At 38.9% G+C, this 22,189-nt stretch overlaps 1 protein-coding gene across 5 annotated transcripts in view; it reads right to left on the reverse strand.

Moving 5' to 3' along the window:
• Positions 1 to 22,189, reverse strand: part of myo7ab (myosin VIIAb) — a 45,073-nt gene extending 22,884 nt beyond the window's left edge. For 2 of the 5 annotated variants that reach the window (XM_030438213.1, XM_030438212.1), the window contains exons 1-18: positions 21,733 to 22,189; positions 19,068 to 19,166; positions 16,086 to 16,154; positions 11,708 to 11,821; positions 10,603 to 10,755; positions 8,783 to 8,800; positions 8,039 to 8,223; positions 7,485 to 7,606; positions 7,163 to 7,305; positions 6,587 to 6,700; positions 6,296 to 6,449; positions 6,040 to 6,116; positions 5,656 to 5,775; positions 4,504 to 4,646; positions 4,152 to 4,362; positions 3,839 to 3,974; positions 2,089 to 2,195; positions 1,813 to 1,854 (exon numbers count right to left, since the gene is read on the reverse strand). In XM_030438213.1, the coding sequence (XP_030294073.1) occupies positions 1,813 to 1,854; positions 2,089 to 2,195; positions 3,839 to 3,974; positions 4,152 to 4,362; positions 4,504 to 4,646; positions 5,656 to 5,775; positions 6,040 to 6,116; positions 6,296 to 6,449; positions 6,587 to 6,700; positions 7,163 to 7,305; positions 7,485 to 7,606; positions 8,039 to 8,223; positions 8,783 to 8,800; positions 10,603 to 10,755; positions 11,708 to 11,821; positions 16,086 to 16,103 (1,857 nt within the window). In that variant the 5' untranslated portion in view covers positions 16,104 to 16,154; positions 19,068 to 19,166; positions 21,733 to 22,189. The remainder of the gene's footprint in view (positions 1 to 1,812; positions 1,855 to 2,088; positions 2,196 to 3,838; positions 3,975 to 4,151; positions 4,363 to 4,503; positions 4,647 to 5,655; positions 5,776 to 6,039; positions 6,117 to 6,295; positions 6,450 to 6,586; positions 6,701 to 7,162; positions 7,306 to 7,484; positions 7,607 to 8,038; positions 8,224 to 8,782; positions 8,801 to 10,602; positions 10,756 to 11,707; positions 11,822 to 16,085; positions 16,155 to 19,067; positions 19,167 to 21,732) is intronic. The other 3 variants (XM_030438215.1, XM_030438216.1, XM_030438217.1) reach the window with 3 other exon arrangements.

Genomic DNA, 22,189 nt, shown 5'->3' on the forward strand with positions numbered 1-22,189 from the left:
GAAGAGTCCCCTCCATTCTCCAGATAAAAAATCTAATTACATAAGACTACGATGTGAGTATATGAGTACCTTAAGGAGAGGCTGGGATGTATTTACATCTTTTTTACTACACATTTTTAACAATTTTTTTTTATCACATCCAAAAAAGAAACAATTATATTCACCAAACTGTCCTGTTATGTTTTCTGCATGTATCAAAATAGAGGTATATACATACATGTTCAAAAATGTACAGAATTCAGAAAGAGTGATAAGAAATGCTTATGTACAGTAATTAAGACTCAGTCTGAACCGATCAAAACAAGTTTGACCAAATGAAACAAAAGTTTGATTCAAGTTTGATCAAATGTGTCGATTGGTGCCAAATGATTTTTAGAGAAATATCAAAACAAAACACGTCTCTTTCTCCGGCAGAGATTGATCGCTTAATTCACTGAAGGCAAGCCAGTGAAAACAGAATCAATCACTATGAAGGACTGTCTGCTGTAGGAATATTAAATAGAAAGATTAAATCCAGGAAAACTTTTAAAAATTAAGCTTCAAGATTTGGTTGATTAATAACAAATTACTTGACAAGTTTCAAAAGTTCCCTCAGGACTCAAAAACATTTGGATATGAAACGCTAATTAGATATTTCAATTTAGTTTTCATTTTTCCCTGTCATTCATCAAACCAAAAAACATAGAAAAAACAGTCCTACTGATCTGTTAGGACCTGTCAGTAGTGTTGAGTATGAGTAATATCCCCATTTTTTCCCCAATCCCCAATTGATTCCAATTATTTTACTGTTACTTAACTTTTTCCTTTTGCAGAACTAAAAACACAAACCAGCCTCACACTGTTTAAAACACAGAGGATTTCATTTTTGCCACATTTAAAGGGAAACACATTAAAGTGTGTGTATGAATAGGACGCACATTCTATTCTCAAGTAGAAGTGCAGAAAAAAAAGACTCTGCTTAAAGTAGAAGTACTGATTCAACTTATGTACTCAGGTGAAAGTAATGAAGTACAGGCTCTAAGATGAACTCAAAGTATAAAAGTAAAAAGTTTCCCTCTGAAGGACATTTCTACCAGCCATTTCTGGTCAAAGCTAACAGAAGCACACGTCATAATATAATTCAAAGACTATTTTTCTTATAGGTAGATTCACTAAGATGCTTCCCAGCTGTTCCTAAACACAACACAAAGATAGTGGATGGTTAAATCTCATTCCCAGAACATCAAATAGCCACATTTTGGGTTGTAAAGCGTCCCGAGCAGCATCAAAGTGAGAAAATAAGAAAATCCAAGCGACCAACATGCCTTTCCCCCTATTCCGTTTCGTCTCGCTATGCTTGCCATGCACGATGTGCGCTGATATTTGTACTTTGTTAGGTCCCAAGTTTGGTCTTGGGGAGTACTACACATGCTTTGATGTGTAAAAATGGCGGAGTCACCCTTTAATTGTATCTCGAGAAACAGCAGACACCATTAACACTTAACAGGGTACACACACACACACACACACACACAATTACTACTGAACACAACAGGAACAGGAAGCAACACATAGTCTCTGACAGCTGTCAGCTGAAATCCTCTCAGTGAAGCCAAACAGAATCATGTTAGAGGACTGAACGCGTGTCAGAGAGTTTGCTTCATGCTAAATCTTATCAAATGAACACACTTTTCACTCTGGTTTCTGCTACAACAAACCGCACACCTGTCAGATAAAAAGAAGAGTTTAAGGGAAGAGGTGGGTTTACTTCACATCATGAGAACACACACAGGGTTTCTGAGTGACCACATGTTGCAAGAGGCCGTTGATTACCTTGGGAGCAGGAGTGCTGGGCTGCTGATAGCCACACAGAAACTGATGTGAGAGGAAAAGACAGAGGAAACAGAGAAGAGACAGCAGAGTGAGACGAGGGCTGTGACATGAGTAAAGGCCGATACTGTGAGGAGAAAAGCTGAAGGGAGGCAAAAGTCACCAGTGACATTATCACTTGAAGACAGCAACACCTTCAACGTCACAACACAAGGAGGTGAAAATGATTAGTGTCACGAGTATTCATGCAAAGTAAAGGTCTGAAATTGTTGGTCTCACCATGGCGACGTCGGCCTGGAAGATCTGCTTGATGAACTTGTTCTTGGACGAGTGGACGAGCTGGATGATGTCCGTGTGGAGGCTGTCTCGGTTCTTCTCCAGGAAGCCTGGAGGAGAGACGGAGAGGGAGAGAAACTGAATAGGCACTTTTGATCAAAGATGAAAATACTAAACGAAACATGGTTGCGTTTTAGTTCTGGTCCGGGTTGTGTTCACACTGGAGCTGTGTGGATATGTAATTCCCAAATATACTGCGTTGACACATTGTGTAACCTGACAGCATAGAAATCGAGACAATCTTAAAGACTGCAGAGAACAGAGCTGGAGCGAGGATAATTCACCTTCCAGCTGTTAAGTTATTTTGGATTGATATGAAATAGCTCTTTTACTTTGCGAGGTGGCTGGATTTGCAAGAACACGGGCTATGTTGGTTTGAAATCAACAATGGCCGCTTGCTCCTCAACAGGTTAGTGCAGCTGCTACAGCATCAGCTATATCAGAACTGGGGAGTTTATTTCACTGAGACAGTGAAGGCTTTTTCTACCAACTGGCTCCAATGGACGTAGCGCTCTCTAGGGCTGGGTATCACCAGGTACCTCGCGATACGATACTATCACGATATTTTGCCCACGATAACGATAATATCATGATACAGCGATTCTGCGATAATCGATATATTGCAAGAAATTTCATCCACGATACTAAGAAATTCTGAATTTATTGACTGCACTGAATCCATTTCACAGGAATGACAAAACATTGTCAATCAATTTCACATAAATGACCAAAAAAAAAAAAAAAATATTAAAAAAAAAAAAAAATTTAAATCGATATTTGGCACCAGTGTATCGATAACGTACCTCAAGACGAAATGTCGCGATATATCGTAGTATCGATATTTTGGCACACTCCTAGCGCTCTCCTACTGTTCATTTGACTGGTTAAAGTTGAAGTAGACAAATATATTTCTAAAGTGTCTGCCCTTTCCCAAACAGTTTCTAAAAGTGCCTCTCCACATGTTTCTGGTGCTTCAGGTGATTCTACCAAGGCCATTTCAGGCGTTGGTAAAAACAAGTACAAAAATAAACCATAGTTGTATTAACTATTTGAATGTTCCACAATATCGAATATTCGAATGTTCATAAATCATGATTCATCCCTAAATAACTGACATCTGGGCCTAGACTTCCTCTTCCAGGCGCTTGTGATTATTTAAAGTCCAATTAGCAACTTCAACTTTACTCAGTGTTCCCAGGATAAATGTTAAACAAGGTTAAACAGCTTTTAGTTTCACCTGTGGAAAAATCTTCCTGAATACATGAGGTCTGCTCATTTAAATCAGGGCACAAAAGGTAACTGTTTAAAGACAACTTATTTTTAGTCTGTAACTTTCATCTATTTGCTTGATTTTGGTTTTATTTATACTGTTTTTGATACAGTTTTAATTTTAATTTCTTCTATGCCTCTGTAAAACACTTTGAATTGCGTCTAAGTCTAAACGGTGCTATATAAATAATCTTGCCTTGCCTGCAGATTTACATTCATATGCAGAAATGTGTTAATTGAGATCATCTGTGCACTATGTTGTTGGCGTTCTCTCTCTGTTCAGGTCTGCTTCTCACATCTCATCTGACCTTTATTTTACCAGAATCCTCTCCTGAGAGTCTGAGCCAAAATAATTCATCTCAGGGACTGAGACAAATTAAACAAATCATGGAAGCACGGATGAGACGGATGAAACTGAACGAACCTCTGGTCTCGTAATGCACCACACCGGCAAAGTGTTGGATACCAAACTGGGTTTCGTAGCTGTTTTTAGGAGGGATGTAGTTGGAGTTGAGCTTGTGCTGCGAGTTGAGCTTGTAAAGCATCGTAGCATCAGTTCCCTTTTAAAAGACAGAGGAACAGGCATCAATTATAAAGAACAGCTACATAAATCTGTTAACTATATCATAGCTACAAATATTAGAATTTCTAAGGTCAAAATACTTCAATTGATCTTGTAAAATGACCAAAATGAGCTCAGCGTATCAACATGACCGACACCTTCCATCGTACTGTACCTTCGGGAACTTGCTCTCTTCATCGATGAGGGAAATGATGTTCATGGGTTTGTTGGCGATCATGTCCAGAGCGTCCTGGTTGTCCGTGAACTCGATGTGCTGCCAGCTGATATCCTCCAGGTTGTACTCCTCCTGTTCCAGTTTGAAGACGTGCCGGACGAAGAACTGCTGCAGGTTCTCGTTGGCGAAGTTGATGCAAAGCTGCTCGAAACTACAGAGAAGGAAAATCGGTAGAAGAAAGAGGGATTTAATAACAATGACAAAATGAACCACAGTTCAAACAAGATTTTTCGGTGTCAGGTGAATGAACCAATAATGACGGTTTCTACATGAAACACCAAGAATAAATCACCTGTTGACGATGAAGTTCTCAAAACCAAAGATGTCGAGCAGCCCGATTGACCTGCGTATTATGTTACTCTCACAAGACGGAGGTCTGTAGATGGCAGCATTGATCTTATCAACAATCCAGACAAACAGCCGCCCGTATATCCCCTGGAAGAAGAAACTCATGTTCAGTAAGAATAAAGATCTTCAGTTTGTTTGTTAAGATTTTTTCTGGCATAGACACCTTTATTAAGCAGTAGACAGATAGGAAATATATCAGAAATATCTTCAGTTTTTTAATGGTATGTTTACAGCAGGCCTCAGGCAATATCCAAAATTTCATATTAGGATGTTGTCACAGTAAAGATGACATACAGCCTCATTCAAATCCTTTGGTTAGTAGTTTTCTCAAGTTTTAAACCAAATATACTGCTGAAGTGGCACGCCGGAGTTCTTCTTAGAAACTAAGTCCTCCATGTCTGTATGTGAATCAGGCAAATTAACCTGTGCTGACCTAAGCCAGCCTGGTCTCATTCCCACTTCATCAAAAGTCGACAAGCATTCCCTCCACTGGCATGACAACTCAGCATGCATTTTTATTTTTATTTTTTTTACAAAATTAAAAGCAGAAGCTTCTGTTACAGTTATTCGATTCGATACTGTGATAAATATTGCATGTAATGAGACATACCAAGATATTCGATAATACCTAAGAACGGCCAAAGCCTTTCTTATAGGGATGTAATTGTATAGCACTTTCAGTGCATTCCATTGACAAATATAAAGGGAAAACAAGAAGAGCCCAGTATGAGCACACAATTACAATACTGTAAAAAGACATAATAATATAAATCATCCATATGATAAAACAATTGAAACAGTTCAAATAAACAGTAATTTAGTTTTTTTTTTTTACTACTGATTCACTGGAAAAAAAACACTTAAAAACCAAATGAATACAAGGTGTTTCTTGATTGTAATAAATAAAAAAATCTGCCAATGGAACAAGTAAAAATTGTCTGAAAACAAGTTCCATGTATCTCAAAATAATAACAATTTTGAGTTTTTGCTGTGTCAATCATTTAAGTCATTTCAAGCAAACGTGTCAACATTTCTCTGGTTCCATGTTTGTTGTTTCATGAAGGAGATTTCTGTATTTGTGGTGAACGGTCAGTACCTTTACAAAGGCGTCTCTGACATCCAGGCCTTGTTCCACACTGAGAGGTGTGGTGACACTTTCACCCCGTGTGATCAGGGTTCGTGTGGTTAAACACACCATCACGTCCTTCGGCTCCACCTGCAGAGCACAAGGAACGGTAGAAACTTAAAGAAAAACAACAACGCCAGTGATGGACAGAGAAGTGGTGAAAATGGTCAATTTAAAGCAGCTTCACGTCTTTCTCTTTTGTAAGACAGAATACCAAAGTGCTGCATCATCCTGCACTCCAATGAGCCCATTATGCAGATATATTGTCAAATTTCATTTTCTGATATTTATTCATTAGTTTTTTTCATTCCCAAAACGAATGTGTTAACCTCTAACACACACATATTCACACACCTCCATGAGTGACGCAGCAGTGACCAGGTCAGGAGATCTCACCACCACACAGGCGTCCAGGTTGTCGTAAGTGCGAGCTGAGGAAAATTTTAAAAAGATTGTTTTAATTACTATTCTTACCTATTATGTAGTTTTATGTTTTTCACAGACATAATAACAGACAAAACTCTCAAAATGATGCAATCCATCACTACCCATGACCTCTACAACGACAGAGTTGAATCATCACGCTGCATATATTTTCCATTCATTGTACCCTCAAAGCGCAGGTTGCCCATGTGCAGGATGGCAGCCAGCAGCTTGGAGATCTCCCAGTTCTCAGTCTCAGTGAACATGAGGACCTTCATGGCTGACAGGATGCTGGAGTAATCGTTCAGGTCGTTGCGACCGTCACACGCTGTACATCTCCCCTGCAAGATAAAACACACAGAGATCTTTATCTTAACTGTTTTTCTTAACGTTGCAAAAGACGTGTGTCTGTGATGGAATACAATGTTCCAGCGTGTTTTAGTGCAATTTTGAGAGCGTTTGTCATCGACAGACTCACCATGGTGAGGTAGGAGTAGTCTGTGGCGAGGCCCAGGCCCAGCTTGGCCTTCATATCTGGAGCCATCCCTCGTAGCATACAGTAGAAGATGTGGTAGTTCCTCTCATCTGGATTCTGGAGGAAAGAAAGAAATAAGTTAAATAAATTAAAGTTTAGATTTCAAGTATCATCAGAATGAGAAACAGTAGCAGAACCAATACCTTTAAAATTAAAGAAGGGATATCACAGGAATGGCCTGTATGTGATCATATCACCGTCCACTCTACATTGTTATTACAAAAACAGTATAAATGAAGTAGTATCTGTATCTAATACACAAACTGTGTATTTACAAATGGCTTATATCAAACTATGCTGTAGCTGTATGCATATAAATGATTTACTGATGTATTTGTCAACATCCATATGTGGTGACTGTATAAACGTTATTAATAAATTACAATATAATAAAATAGATTTGTGATGAAATAAAAACGTCTTCTTGGCAGCCAGTATTGTCCAAGAGCTACCAAAAACTCATCAATGAGCCACATGTTGTGTTCGAATGGGACAGAGCTTTATTAACCATGATCTCACCTGTCGACACACACGAGACTTCTCCAGCAGGTACTGCTCAATCTTGGCTCCTTCGATGGCTCCTCTCTTGTTGAAGTGAATGTCGATATACTTCCCAAAGCGACTGGAGTTGTCATTGCGAATGGTCTTGGCGTTGCCGAAGGCTAAATTCATTTATAAGTTGTACAGTGAGGTGATGGGGAAAAGCAGGGAGTCAGAAGCGAGAAAACGCTTGGTGGTTCACAGTGACTGACACTCCAGAACAGCTAGACTTAACAGGTTTTTTCCAGATATGCATATCCATGAGACCATATTTTGTATAAAAACACTGCAGCTGTCTGACCTTCGAGGATGGGCGTGGCCTCCAGGACCTGCTGCTCGATCCAGGAGTGTTGGCCACTGATGGCTGCGAGAAACTGCAGGATCAGCTTTGTGCTCTCTGTCTTCCCAGCTCCAGACTCACCGCTGCAACACACACATGACTGTTAAACACACACTAAACCCTATGTCTTGGTTATCTTCTGTTGAGCTGTGAAACTACAATATCTTTCATAATGTTTTTTTTTTATCTCATACTTTGGATGTTTAATATCATAACTTTGACCTTTTTCATCTGATAATTTTGACTTTCTATATCATAATTTAGATGTTTAATTTTCCGAATTCTTATTTTCAATCTCCTATTTTTTTTTTTCACTGCTGGAAATGGGCTTCCATGGCACCTTAACATACACTGCCAGATTGTACTTATTTTAGTGCGTTAATATTCCAGCAATTTTCACTGCATTTCACATATTTTTCTATTCACATATTTCTGGTTCCTGTGACTTCTTCGTTATTCATGAATGTTGTGCGTGCTTCACTTTGAGCCCATCTTGACTGCATGATCACACACACCTGATGATGCAGCACTGGTCCTTGTTGTTCCGCTGCATGTTGAAGTAACAGTTGTCCGCGATGGCGAATATGTGCGGCGGCAACTCGCCTATCTTCTTGTTGGTGTAGAGGCGGATTTGGTCGGGAGTGTAGATCGGCAGAAGCTGGTAGGGATTCACTGCCACCAGGATTGAGCCTGTGTAAGTCTGCAGGAAGCCAAAAACAGAAGAGTGAACAACAAAAACATTTACATTTACTATTGTGCCTTTTAGAGACAAAACGTCTTAATATGTCTTCAAATCATACAGTATAATTGTAGATATGATCTTTATGTTTACAGCATGTGCCTTCTATTTGATTCATTTCTTGTGTCAAACAATTTTTACTCTAATAATTGTCCCTTTCATTTTAACTGATTGGAGCAAACTTGAGGAAGCTGATCACATGAATCTGTAACTCTTGGAGCAAATTTTAACTTTCTAAAATGATATATGGGTGGGTATAATAATCAAATTTGTTTCAAAATGCTATTTAAAAAGCTTCTGAAGAAGCTGAAGCGAAAAAAAAAATTACTGAGTAAACAAGTAAGAATTAAAATCAGCCATTAATAAAGCAAGAAAAGGTTGCACAGTAACATATGGAAACCACGAAAAGCCATGAATGAAACCATCATTGTATCCGTGTTAAAATCAAGATAATGACTGAAAATGCCTCGCAGAACCGTGTTAGCATATTTTTGGTTTTCAGTTTCAATCTTATACTCACCCTTCCACCACAATTCGTCTATAGAGAAAGAAAACAAAACTTTTATATAAATAACTTGGACGCACTCTCAAAGGAATACACACAAGTTCAAGTTTTTAGGAGCTTGACCCCTCCGGTCACTTGATCTGTTAAGCACCAACTAGCACCAACTACTAGACGATATCCAGCGTAAACCTTTTTAAGCCTGCTTGGTGTTTATATAAAGTTCTTAGACAGGTGTGACCAGCAGCAGCGTGCCGCAGATCAGCTAAGTTTAGGTTGGAAGAAGCTGTTTACAGGCACTGGATTAAACCAGAGTAGCCATTCACTTAGAAAAGAAAGTGTTACATTTGTAATTCTAATCGCTTTCACATATGAAATCTTAACAGACACACTGCATTCACCAAAGAAAAAAAAAGAAACGGAGGCTCTCTCTCATAAAAGTTAAATTCGTCACCAGTTATTGCGTTTTTGATATATGTCCTCCATTGTATGAGACACTGGAAATTTGGATGGTATGATTATCACAACTGATACTAAACAGGTGATAGTTCAGGCAGACGATTCACTTCGTCTCTTTGTCTTTTCAGGAGCATCTAACCAAGATTGTACATAAAATTACACCTCTGAAATGTATTCATGTCTTCAAAAATCAAATCTTATTTAAACATTAAATAATATTGAAACTAAGCATGCAACGAAACAATATGATAAATACATCTGCAGTGGCAAAAACTCCTGGGTATTTTGTTAATATGATGAGTTGAATCTATGATGAGGGTTACAAATAGTCAATATTCATTATCGATTAATCTGCAAATCTTCTGTGTCTTCTTTTAATAACAGAATCAAAGCATATCTTTTGCACAAGCTTTATATGTTAACTTAAACTAGGTTAAACAGGCAGCACTTTTTATTTTTTTACTTATTAAGTAAATTCATTATCATCATTATTCCCATTTACCAATAATAATAACAACACTTTTATCTGTCACCTTCTCAGCTTATTTATTTTATTCTATTATTTTATTTTATTGTTTTGTATTGTGTTCATTGTATTGTGTATGATTTTGTCATGTATGGTATGGTACTTTTAAGTTGTATTTTTAAGCACATTGAGTCTGTGCCTGTCGCATGAAGTGTTCCATATAAAAAAAACTGCCAAATGTTAGCAAAGCATGAAAAAACTTTAACAAAACACACTTTTAAAGTCTTTCCAACAGTCCAGAGCTCAAGAATATTTACTTTATGAGTTCATCTTTGAAAGGATGCACCTTCCCACTGTCCCAGTGTTTTTTTTGTGGTGCTAAACCAAAGTCATACATATGGACTGGTAAACAGGTAGACAAATCTTCAGGACAGAGCTAATCAATCTCAATTTCAACAGTTTACACTGGCCATGCCATGAATAAATTGGTGAATATTTACCAGTAAATATAAGAAAAACTCAACATTCATTAAAGAACTTGGAGTTTTTCAGTCATCAAAATATTTGCAAATTAATTTTCTTTAAATCAAATAGTCAACCAATACATTTTGAGATACAGAAGTCTTTTTTTTTCTTTGGAAAACACATGTAAAAAACTTTATTTCCATCCCTGCCAAAAGTAAAGAGTGCAGTGAGGTCATTCTTTATTTAAAGTAACAAATCAACTCAACTGCAGGGTAATGAAGGTACAAGTAAACAGATTAACCCGAATAGGACCTTAACTGAGCTGTGGACTCAGGTTACTTCGGGTTACTCCCTCTACGTGAAGTCAGGAGAAAGCTCTTTATGTTGCTCTGTAGGTGACCGTAAACATTAGTGTGCTCCGTGTGGACAAGAGCTGGGGGGCACTCACATAGATGACGCATTCATTGTAGCGGATGAGCAGGTTGCGGAGGATGCCAGCTTCGTTGAGGTCGCCCAGACGGATCATGTCCTCCACCCCGTGGACGGAGGTCGGGTGCATGGGTTTGATGTTGGTGGCATTCTGAGGGGAAATCGAGTGTTCCTGTGTGAGGGGACAGAAGTCAGAGAAGATGAGAGGGATGGTGGTCTGGTTTATCGGAACTTTTGGTGTTTTTGGCCATTATTTCTATTGGGTATGATAACCTTGTTCTGCAATGAGGGAGCTCGTCACAAAACAAAGTCCAACAGCTCGAGCTACACAAGCACTCAGATGTTAAGACAGGTGGTAAACTGTTAATCCAGATCATCTAAACCACTCTGTGTGAAAGTGAAAACGTGAGCACACCAAGCGTCACACCATCAAGACGATATCACCTAATTTGAGAGTGAATTAACTTACTGACCGCAGTTTATTATTACTGATTAGAAATGAAGGCCATAACTAAGAAAAGACGACACAAGCTGTACAAAACTGAAATTCCTTTCAACTACAGGACTGTTTTTATGCTGCTTGCCTCCCCTTCAGAAAGCAGTCCGAACACATCTTGTGATACACAGATGACCAGTGATTTGACTTCTTTTATCCATGACAATGAATTCCCAGATCTTAGCTATTCATTTGTCTTGTCAGATCTTGGGGGGGGGGGGGGGGGGGGGGGCGCTTTAAGCCTTCATGCGATAGAGCAGCTTAAAGAGTGACAGGAAACACATGGACCACCAGGTGAGCTATCAGGGCAACCTCTGACATTATTTTAAGATGGTGCAATGTTATCATTTCTGATTCTGAGAGCTGATTGCCAAAAACAATAAGAAATAGGACAACCCTAACCCTTAACTCTAAAGAATTCTCCTTTGTAAATAAGCACAGCCTATTAAAACCACAGAATGAGATTAACTGTTGTTAAAGTGAGTAGATAAAATGCGTCTGCTTAGTTGGACTGTTTTACCGGCTTTGATTCTTTCCTCATTCAAAACCTACAATTAACACTCATCACATCCCTTCAAACACACACAGTGACAGCAGCAGTCTACTTCCCGTTGTGCCGTTCACTCACCCTGCCTTCATCATCCAGAACCTGGATCTGTCCAGAGTCACACAGTTTGACCACAGCTCCCACCGGGACGTCAAACTCTCGGCCCGTTTTAAGGTCCAGCCACACATAGTCCCCCTGCATCAGAAAACACAGCACGAGGACAAAAATACAGACAATTTAACCATGAGTTAGCTTTAAAAGTGGAAGGGACCATAGCGGATGAATGACTGCTCAGTATAATCAGGGCAAAATTTAACAGAAAAAATAACAGGACATTAAGGACATTATTATTTCTTTGTGTTCGTGAGACAAAAAAAAAAAAGTTCAGTTGGAATGAATGTTTCATTTCAAGTCCCTGTGATGCTGAAATCTTTAAAAACTGCCATTTAAAACTTATATATCTGCCTAAATGAAAGCTTTTAATTAGCATACAATTTCTCTTTTCTCGTATTGTTTGATACTTTGACTGTCGTTTTATTCACACACAAGGTCCATTGAACTCAGAAAAAAAAGCATAAGCATGTGTTAACAGCAGCCAGAGGTGAGCGTGTGTTAGCCTCAGGTCACTTGCTCTCTTATAATCGGACTGTTTTTGTGCTGGTTATTATTTCGTTATAAAAAGGAAACATCACAGTTGCCTACTTTTTCCGCTGCCAACTCTCTGAATGGGGGGATTAAGTCTGAAAAAGGCTTAAACCTGAAAACCACCTCCAGTCCAGTGTGGGCATGATGTAACTTCTGACCTCTGGGCTTCATGTTGTTTGGGTATGTAACACTGAGAAAGGTTACATTAAGTGAGGTGCACATTTTAACCAAAATGTATCTGCTGTCTGTCCAATGTGTTGTTAATGTAGCAGTTATTCCCATGTAAATCACATGAGGTGGGGTGTGACCCCAGCGATGGTTAAATAGCAGCTGACTGGAACATGAGCGCCACTGTTTCAGCAACAATCACCATCCATACTAACACATCTGAAAACGTGTATCCCGCGGCCAATATACAAGGCAGGGAAACATGACTGCTCTTTTCAGAATCCTGTTGGAGAATGCTATTTTTATTAAAACACTCAGCAGCCACTTTTTTCTCTCACATATAAAACATGGGTTTCGGTTTGCCAATGGTGCTACAGAACACACACTGATGAGGCCAAATCAGAAAGAAAACGTGGCTATTTGAGAGTATTGGGCCGATGACTGATGCCATCGTCCATCGCTTGAGCCTTGACTATAGTAACATTGTGATGGCCACCAAAGGCACCAGGATCTAGTTATCACCAAAGAGCACTCTAAAGTGGTGTGTCCCTTCAGAGTTGCAGTGAAGCAGGAGTTGTAGTTTGTGACATGTGGGAGAGAAAATGAAAAGAAGTTTGCAGCTGCTCAGTGCATTAATGTTGCGCCTCCTTTCCTCAGCTCAGCTTCCTCTGTATCGCTAACTTTGTTTCAAGCTTCAGTGGGTGAACACTGTCAAGTTATGGACATGTGGTGAAGAAAGTCTCAGTTTCTTGCTGTCCAGATATAAACACGGAAAATAAGTTATAAAGTATCTTTACTCTGAAACTAGGTAAATAAGTGAATGTCAGCTTTTAGGTATATACAGGCATTTCTATTTCTGCTCTAGCTCTTCTTTTTACCTTTTTATTATATAGTTCATTTTTATTATTATCATTGTTTATTGTTCTATTGAACTTTCCTTTGGCTGCTGTGATGCACAAATTTCCCCATTTGTGGGACTAATATAGGAAATTTGCGATTTCTGATTTACCGAATCTGAGGCAATGTGGTTGAACTTTGGGCTATATAAATACAATTTTTTTTTATTTTGAAATGTCAAAAAATGACTGAATCTTGAATCTTTTTTCAGATATTTAAAAATAAAAATGTTGTTTTTACTTGTTTCCAGTTTCGTGTCTCACACATCCTTCAATCCAGTGAAAATGCTCCTAAAAAAGAACTAAATCATAGCTTGTGACTCACACACAATAACATTGTATTGTAAGAGTTAACACAACAGTGACTCTGATTTATATGGATTATATGCTCTTGGCTTCTTAAGACATCTACTGTATCCTCTGACAGTTGATAACAAAGTGTCAGGGATCACCTGAGGTAACTTACATGCTATTTTCTAAAACAGCCACAGACTTCCTGTTTGTTTAGACGCTAATCATAAGGAAAACACTGCAGCACACATCTCAGTATTCACCCCGACGGTCTGTGACCTTAAAGATGCTATTTTTGCTTCCATTTAACAACATCCAGATATCAACCGGTGAATGAGATTCATAGCAGAGGCTCTGAGCTGAGATTAAAACAGTGCGGTGTCTCTGAGTCGTGCCCCGCAGGACTCCGGGGACAGAACAGCACCAGGATCTAGTTATCGAGTAGAAACTATTGATGGCCTGATATGAAGTTACCACGTCAGACTGTGTGAGGAGACGACGTCTGCTATATTTAGTGTGCTGGGACTCTGAAGCTCCACTGAAATGTGAAACAACAGTGCATGTATTTAATTTTCTCACTTTTTCGCACTGTGTATGTTTCATTTTTCTACAAACCACTTCTTGAGACAATCAGTAGACAAATTGCGGCCACTGCAAGAAAGTCAGAACATTAAGTGCGACTCGTCTTTTTTCAGGTGAACTGACCCTTTAACACTCTGCATTTATGTTTGACAGCCTGCTTTTGCTTTATAATGAATCTATTGTAATTTAATTTGCTATATCTGACATTGCTGTTTCAAGAATCTAATTTATCTATCGACTCCCATCTAATCTTTCACTGATATTATAATTGCCTTCTTCTTATCTGGGCTTTAAGAAGGCTTTTCATGAACAGTGTCACCTACAAGGGTAACGCTTAAAGAGAAAATAGAGAGGTGAATCTGCAAAAGGAAAAGAAAAAAGAAACTTTCCGCCCTTCAATCCTCAGACACCCTGGAAACAGGCATACATAAAGCGGGTGTCAGTATGTGAATGGATGTTGACTGTAAAACTAATCTAAAGCGGTGCGTGAGAGGGAATGAACAGTCTGTAACACGATAACGAAAATGGATTTGACCGTTAACTGACCCCGGCCTGAAACAGTGATTGTTCAGTAACAGCTTAGCAACAGTTCTGTAAGTCTACACATTTTCGTCAGAAAGATACTGAAGAGTTTGGAGTGTGGTATCACCTGTCTGAACACCTAAAACACAATACTATAAAACTGTAAGGAATGCATTCAACTGTTTGTCTATCTGTCCCCAGGTGAGCAGTGTGTTAAGATTCCAGGGTCCGAAGCGCAATAATAATATGACACATTTAAGAGAACTTTCAAAAGGTTTTATGATCCAAGCAATACTTTTTCACTACATTAAATGTTTAACTTAAGCTCATCTGGGTCATTATGTTAAAATCACAGCTCGTAGCCTGCTGATCTTTGTCTCGCTGCAACCTACAACCTCAAGTTTGCGAGCAGGACAGATTTCTTGACTTTAGACATTGATTGTCTCCACAGTGGCTCAATGGATTCTCCCTTTGTCTGTTTGCAACTGCTAAGATAGCCCTTAAGAATCTCTTACAATGTTTAAGATCGAGCGGCACTTAGGGGGGACCCCATAGGTATGTTAGCATGTCCAGCTATTTAGCTGAACTAAAAAAAAAGTTCTGTTCAGGGCTCGAACAATCACTGAGTGGAAAAGAGATGCTGCTATATGAGTCAACAGTTCGTCCTAATCTGTTTTTTGTAAGGTTACACATCAGGCCAATCTTTAGGTAGTGTTTTGTTTGCCAAACTCATGCTTAAATTATTTTCTCTTGTTAAAATGAAGCATTTCTTAGCAAACACAAACACTCAAGTATAAAGCTAACCTGTGTGTTGCTTGTCCAGATGTTTTTTTTGTTTTTTTGTTTTATGACAGTTAGCAGCCAAATCATCCAAGGTTCATGTTAGAACAATCACCATTTTTCAATTACCCATTATTTTTTGAACTGCTTTAAGACTATGGGACTATCTATCTAGCTGTTAACCGGCAGCACACCAACAATGTTGCTCCGTGTTTTCATCACCAGCTGGTGGGGATAACTTTTTGCCAGGGACATAAAGCTTTATCCTCAACCTTTTAGCATGATATAATGTACATTATACAACCATCAAGAAGTCAAATCAAAAAGTAGATATTTTAAACCCTCTCAGTTTAGTTTGTTAGCTTGCTACAGTTGTTAGAATCTGCCCGCAACAGTTGTTTTTCCAGCCCACAAATCCCACAGTTGTCAGCTAAAAATCAGAAACAACAATTACTAAGGGAACCAGCAAACGGTTGATTATGAAAAAGATGTGCAGACTGTAGATATTCAAAGACTGAGATGAGAGGAAAAGAAGTATGAAATGAAAGCAGCTACTGATACCCAGCGTGACCTACCTGCTGCAGAATGACCATGGTTCAGCCTCAGGTCGATACCAGGACATCAGCAGTCACCATGTGTGGCCTCTGCAGAGGAGAAAAGTCAAAGACATTCAACTGAAAGACCAAAAAGCTTTTACAAAATAAATTACACATAAATGTATATACAAATTTCATCCAACAACAATCTGAAATCTACTTGCTTCTTGGAATAAATAGCGTATGAGACATACTCCAATATTCTTTCTAATTGAACTTAAAGATGCATTTACAGTATTGATTTTGGGACAATGAAGCAGCAACACAACATTCAACTGAGTTTCTGTAAAAAATGCTTGTGAACAGCCGTCTAGAACACATCCGGCGGAGACAGAGCAACAAAAGTTAGGTTGACTTTTGTTTCTAGTCTTCTTTAAGCTCCATTTTTGGTCTCCACCACCTCCAGAGGAAAATATCTGGATGTTTAGCAGCCAAATACTCCAATATGTCCAAAAGCTAGTTGGTAACCTTTACTGTCTGTCGTGTGGCACTGACTAGGTGATGTTCAGTGGGTTTTTAGAGCTTTTTTGTTAAAACAGCTGCCTGCTGACTAGTACTACCAGAGGAGCTAATGTCTAACATAATTTAGGTCCCTATGTTGCTAAATCTGTATTTTAATTTAACTGACATTATCTGTCAAGTCTGAGTGTCAATGTTTCAGAAGTGGTGCATCAAGAATATAGTTTACAGTTGTTTTGCTCATTTCTGCATGTATTAGAAGCATAAATACACATTTGAAACATGATTTGTTGTTGCACTTGAATATACTGTTCCAGAGTTTCCTGCTTTGTAAGCTCTGTATTTAAAAGTGTTAGGAGTAGAGTTTATCATTGTTATCATTATTTTTATTATTGTTATATGCGGTGGAATTTTTACTTCACAAATTAAGGACATGGCAAGATTAAGATCACATACGTCCTCCATAATTATTACCAACTACTAAAGGTCCCCAGGTGACACTAGTCCTGTGCAACATGTAAATAGGGCCTAGGAGACCAAAACACTGACCTAAATACATACATCTATAAACACTGACTGGTTAAGAGAAGTAAAATGGTAAATGCAAGCAGGAGGGCCAATAATCCATCAATAACATGTGGATGTGTTTGCTGTCCATATGAGCCTGAAATGAACAGTTGGCCAATTTCCTCCAAAAGAAACACACATTGATTTAAGTTGAAGACGCACATTTCATCATAGCAGGGTGCTGAGACAATGAGCCATGTGGATCAGCCGGACGTTGAGACACCAGTGAGGGAAAGGGAGGGGGCACTGAGGGGTTAAAGGGTCGGGTGGTGGCAGTTAAAGGCTTACTTGGATTCCTGGGACTAATCCCATCTTTTAAGTACGTAGTGCCGTAGTTGTTGCAGTTATGACTGCTGAATGAAGATACCCATGTAAATGGGGGAAGGGCTAAGTGTATTAATGATCCATTAGCAGTTTGATAAGCAGATTAACATTTAGTTGGATGTTCCTCACTGCAAACCAAAGGAATCTGTATTTAAAACAAAAGGTATATATTCAAAAAAATCTACAGATTTATTGAACAAGAACAGGAAGGAAACCTTTTGGAGAGCAGCACTGCAGACGCACAGCGTGCAGTTCATTTCAAGCTGAGTGTTTCGACACTGTACGAAGTAAGTCACAATGGCTAATGACAAGACAGAGCTTCTTATCCAGAACTACAGGGTGCTAATCTGGCAACTGTCTCAAACGCAGACCTATAGATCTGTAATTTCATTTACAGTCAGACTGTATCCACAGCCCCATTTCACAACATACAAACCACATGAGTCTATAACCCTACTTAAGATCGTCTCCACCATTTTCTTGTAAAATAACCTGATGAAGGTCATTAAACTCTATTGCAGTTGAAGTGAACAGCGAGGTTGTTACTGACTTTGTCGGTCGATATTTTGTAGGTGTGCAAAAGCTTTACTCTGTGACAACTTATAAACTAAAATGCGCTGTGAAAGATAAAAAGCATGATGATTTCCAAAATGATTTTCAACCAGATTATCTGTCAGCACTATTCCTACGCCTGCTCTATATAGTTATGAGATAAACATTGTTTAGATTTGGCATTGGCCACAAAAAACACTGCTGAGGCTGAGGTGAATATAATTTCACATGTTTTTGGTCAAAAAACAAATATTCTGCTGTCATGTTTTGTTTTTATAAAAACTCCATGCTTATCCATCCGGTAGTTGATGTGATGTATCGTCAATTCTTTTAGTCAGTACAGCATTTGGTGCAAACCATTTGTAGATGTTAAAGTATTTCACTTGATAACTTGAAAACCTTGACTTGGTGCTGCTGGAAGTAAAGTGAGGGTCACCAAAGTCAGAAGGATACATCCTCTGGGCAAATAGAATGTCTGTACAAAATGTTATGTCAATCCATCCAAAATATGTTGAGAAATAGGCTGAGAGACCCTGATGTTGTGTTCATAAAGTGCCACTTGCTAAGTGTGAAATGCTACATTGGTCATTCTGTTGGTTTCTTGGTTTTATAATCAGCTCATATGTGGTGATTCTATTGTTCATTAGACTCTAAATAAAGGTTACAATTGCACTTAAGATACTACGCTATCTTTCAGTTTTTCAGAGAAAGTAGCTCCACAGGTATCTCTATATCTCTCTTCATGTCATTGATCTTTAACTGTTTAATTATTGTTGTAAATAATTCTGTTGGCTAGCATGAAAAGTTAATAACAACAAAGACATCTCTTCAAGTGCTGAACCCAAAAGCAGTTCAACTTTTAAACTCAAAACTCAAAACCTCGACTCTCCGTCATCACAGCTCACGAGACCCCAACTCAACCTTCTCAGAGGTTTTCATCCAATGGCCAAAAGCAGTCTTGCTAATGCCTTGGCTGCTAATCTGTGTGTGTGTGTGTGTGTGGCCTTTAATGCTATTCTAACAGGCACATGTACAGTATGTGTATGAGTTGTGACTCACATGGCAGGGATTCAGAGGCACAGATGGGCGTGAAACGTTCATCGTCCACCAACAAACCTGAATGTTTCCACGTCGTCCATGAGTTCAGCGGTTCAGTCGCTGCAAGGAAACAGCACAGAAGTCAATCTTTACTTTATAATATCAGCACTATTAATGCATCTAGTGCATTTCAGAGATATCTGTACAGTAATAAAGAATTGCCATTTGAGTTTGATGGAATTTTATACTTACGTCACTTTAGAGGCACATATGGCACTTTAAACTTCACAGCTATTGGTAGTAGTTACTTGTGAGACAAAGATTGTGTTCCACTTATATCTTATATATTAAATAACAACGGAAACTGACTCTAAATGTGGCTGCGTTCTGATGTTGCTGTTTTGAGTGACTTCAGCCAGTTTTTCCACCAGTTGCGCTTCTTAAAGTCTAAAGACCTGTCAGTTTTCCATCATTTTAATTAACAAATATTAGATATTGTAGACTTGTGACAATGGAGCTGTTTTTCCCAAACTCCTCATAGACCAGTTCAACCTCGCCATTAATAATAATCTAAGTAAATATCTGTCTCTTATAACACCTTCTTCAGAGAAATAAAACAAATAAAGCATTTTACCAAACAGTACTAAAAAGTTCAGTGACCACGATTCGCACTCTCTTCAATATATTTGACGACTATGCAAATGCTGGCTTTGCAGAGAGTTAAATGACATGATCGATACCAATCTCATGTCTGTCTGTTAAACACCGACTGTAAAAGTGAAGTGCATTGAACCTGCAATCTTTCTACTGACAAGCAGGGGCGACTCCACTGGTTGCAAAAAGAGGTCCGATTGTATATATGAGTATAAAAAAGAGGCACCACAACAGCACTCTAATTAATTTATAGTCTCAATCTCTAGTTTCAAATCTTCTACAATCCGCACAATGTTTATTCTGTACACTATGGTTCCATTTAGAGAAAAATGTATGATAAAGCAGGGAATGCTTTATCAAAGAACAGTGCTCCCCAGCTCCACCCTCTCATCCAAATATGGTCAAGAATCGTAAGGTGACGTGTCTGTCTGTGTTGACCAACTATAAAAGCACATTGTAGTTAAGCTGTTTTTATTTGGTTGTAAATGTATTAATGTGATGTTGTCTTTCCAGTGTTGGTCCGCAAGAGATGTTGATTCTACTCACTTTGTTATAAAATCCAGATGTGAAATAAACCATCTGTTACCACAAACAGAATCAGAATCAGAAATACTTGATTGATCCCTGAGGGGAAAATTGCTTGCATTTCAGCTGCCCCCATTCACAAGTCTTAGAAAATAAGCAGAAAAAAAACTATATATAAGCAAGAATAATAAAAGTAGAATAAAAATATAAGAAATGTACATCTATATATACAGTGTAATAAATAATGCTACAGTTGAAATATGGGTTATTGGACATTATTTGTTGTGAACAACCATTGCCTCACAAATTAACATGTCAAAGCTCATATGATCAATCCGTACACAAAATGTGTAAAGTCAAAATATGACACTTTTTTTTAAGGTCACCTCTTTCCCCCATCGATTTCAGTCTTAATACTAAACTAAGCTAAACATCTCCTGGCTGTAACTTCCTATTAAACACAGAAGCAAGAGAGTGGCGTCAATCTTCTCAACTAACTCTTTGCAACAAAGGAAACATGCGTGAACTATCCATTTAACCAAACACCAGCAACCTTACAAGGGGTTAACTGTGAGGAGAATGACAGCAGCAGTAATATCAAACTCTGTGGTGGGGCATCTCATTCTTAAAAAATGATGAATACTGATGGCAGTGGACCAGATTTTAGTATTAATTATCGGTGGATGAAACGCTGCAGCTCAGAGGGGAGAGGCAGTGGTGCTGAACTGGTGCTTTGTTTTAAGCTAATTCACATTTTTCTGAGCTCAACTGCAGTTTCAGAGAGGCCCAGGCCAAACTGGGAAGTGTGTCACAATACAAGGTTCATTATATGGTCAGCATTGCTTATGTAAAAATCACTGATTCCATTGTGCAACTTCAAGACGTTGTAGGCAAACATTATTGACTGTTTATGGATATATTTGTCATATTCTCAGCTGTTATATCATGTCTGTAACATTTCTTGATTCAGAACATATAAGTTGAGTTGACCCCCTTGCTGAAGTCTTTACTTTAGGTCCGTTTAATAAGGTTGTAGGAGTGTTTAAGTGCGTCTCACATAAAAGCTAAAAAATTGGAAACCTTCTGCCGATTCATGGATCAACAATGTTTTGGGCAATCCACAGAAAAATAATCAACTATTTTAATGATCGGTTGGTCGTTTCAGTAATTTTTCAATCAAAAATAGACTGACATATTTAATACATGAACTGTATGTTACTTCGATCTGCTTAAGGAGACACAACTGTCAAATTCTCTGGCAGAAGGAAATATCTGTTGGAATATACATTGGAAGTAAAGAAACCACACACACACACACACACACACACACACACACAAACTACAGCCTACTGTATGTACTCTATGTACATAATGGCTCCTTTAAGTGCTGGCACAGGACGAGGAGCAGTAAGAGGCTTTGGCCTAAAGCTACAGCAGAGCAGCAGCACTGTGGCCTGGCTGCAGCCTAAGCCCTTGGCCTCGATCCACGTTCACCTGCCCCACTTACCCCTAAACACACTTCTTCCTCCTCCTGGTCTTTTCTGCTTGTGTTTTGTTTTCTGTGCTGTGTTCCCTGGGGAGGCGCGAGGAGGCCCAGGGTTGACAGGATGGTTACTCAAGATGATGGAGGTCTGATGAAGAAGCTTGAGGATGATCTCTCTGCTCCAGTCTGTGTCTGTCACTCTGGCTTCTTTGTTAAAAATCTTTCCCACGGCCTTCACCTAACACGTTCGTCCTCTCGTGGTCCCGGCCACCTGTACGTGGTCCAGCGCTTGCAGCCGAGTTACAGTTTGATGTCTGGGTCAGTGACAGGGCGCTCCAGACTCTCGCTGTGTCTCATTCATGGCTGCTTATCCTGATTAGCTGGGAGGTGGAGCCTGTGGGAGCCAGATACAGAGACCAGCTGGGTGGTGGAGAGGGAGGGGACCGAGGTCATGATTTCCAAGTTGTTGCTCATTGCCCTG

Source organism: Sparus aurata, chromosome 13, assembly GCF_900880675.1.
Source record: "Sparus aurata chromosome 13, fSpaAur1.1, whole genome shotgun sequence".
Taxonomy (NCBI): Eukaryota; Metazoa; Chordata; class Actinopteri; order Spariformes; family Sparidae; genus Sparus; species Sparus aurata.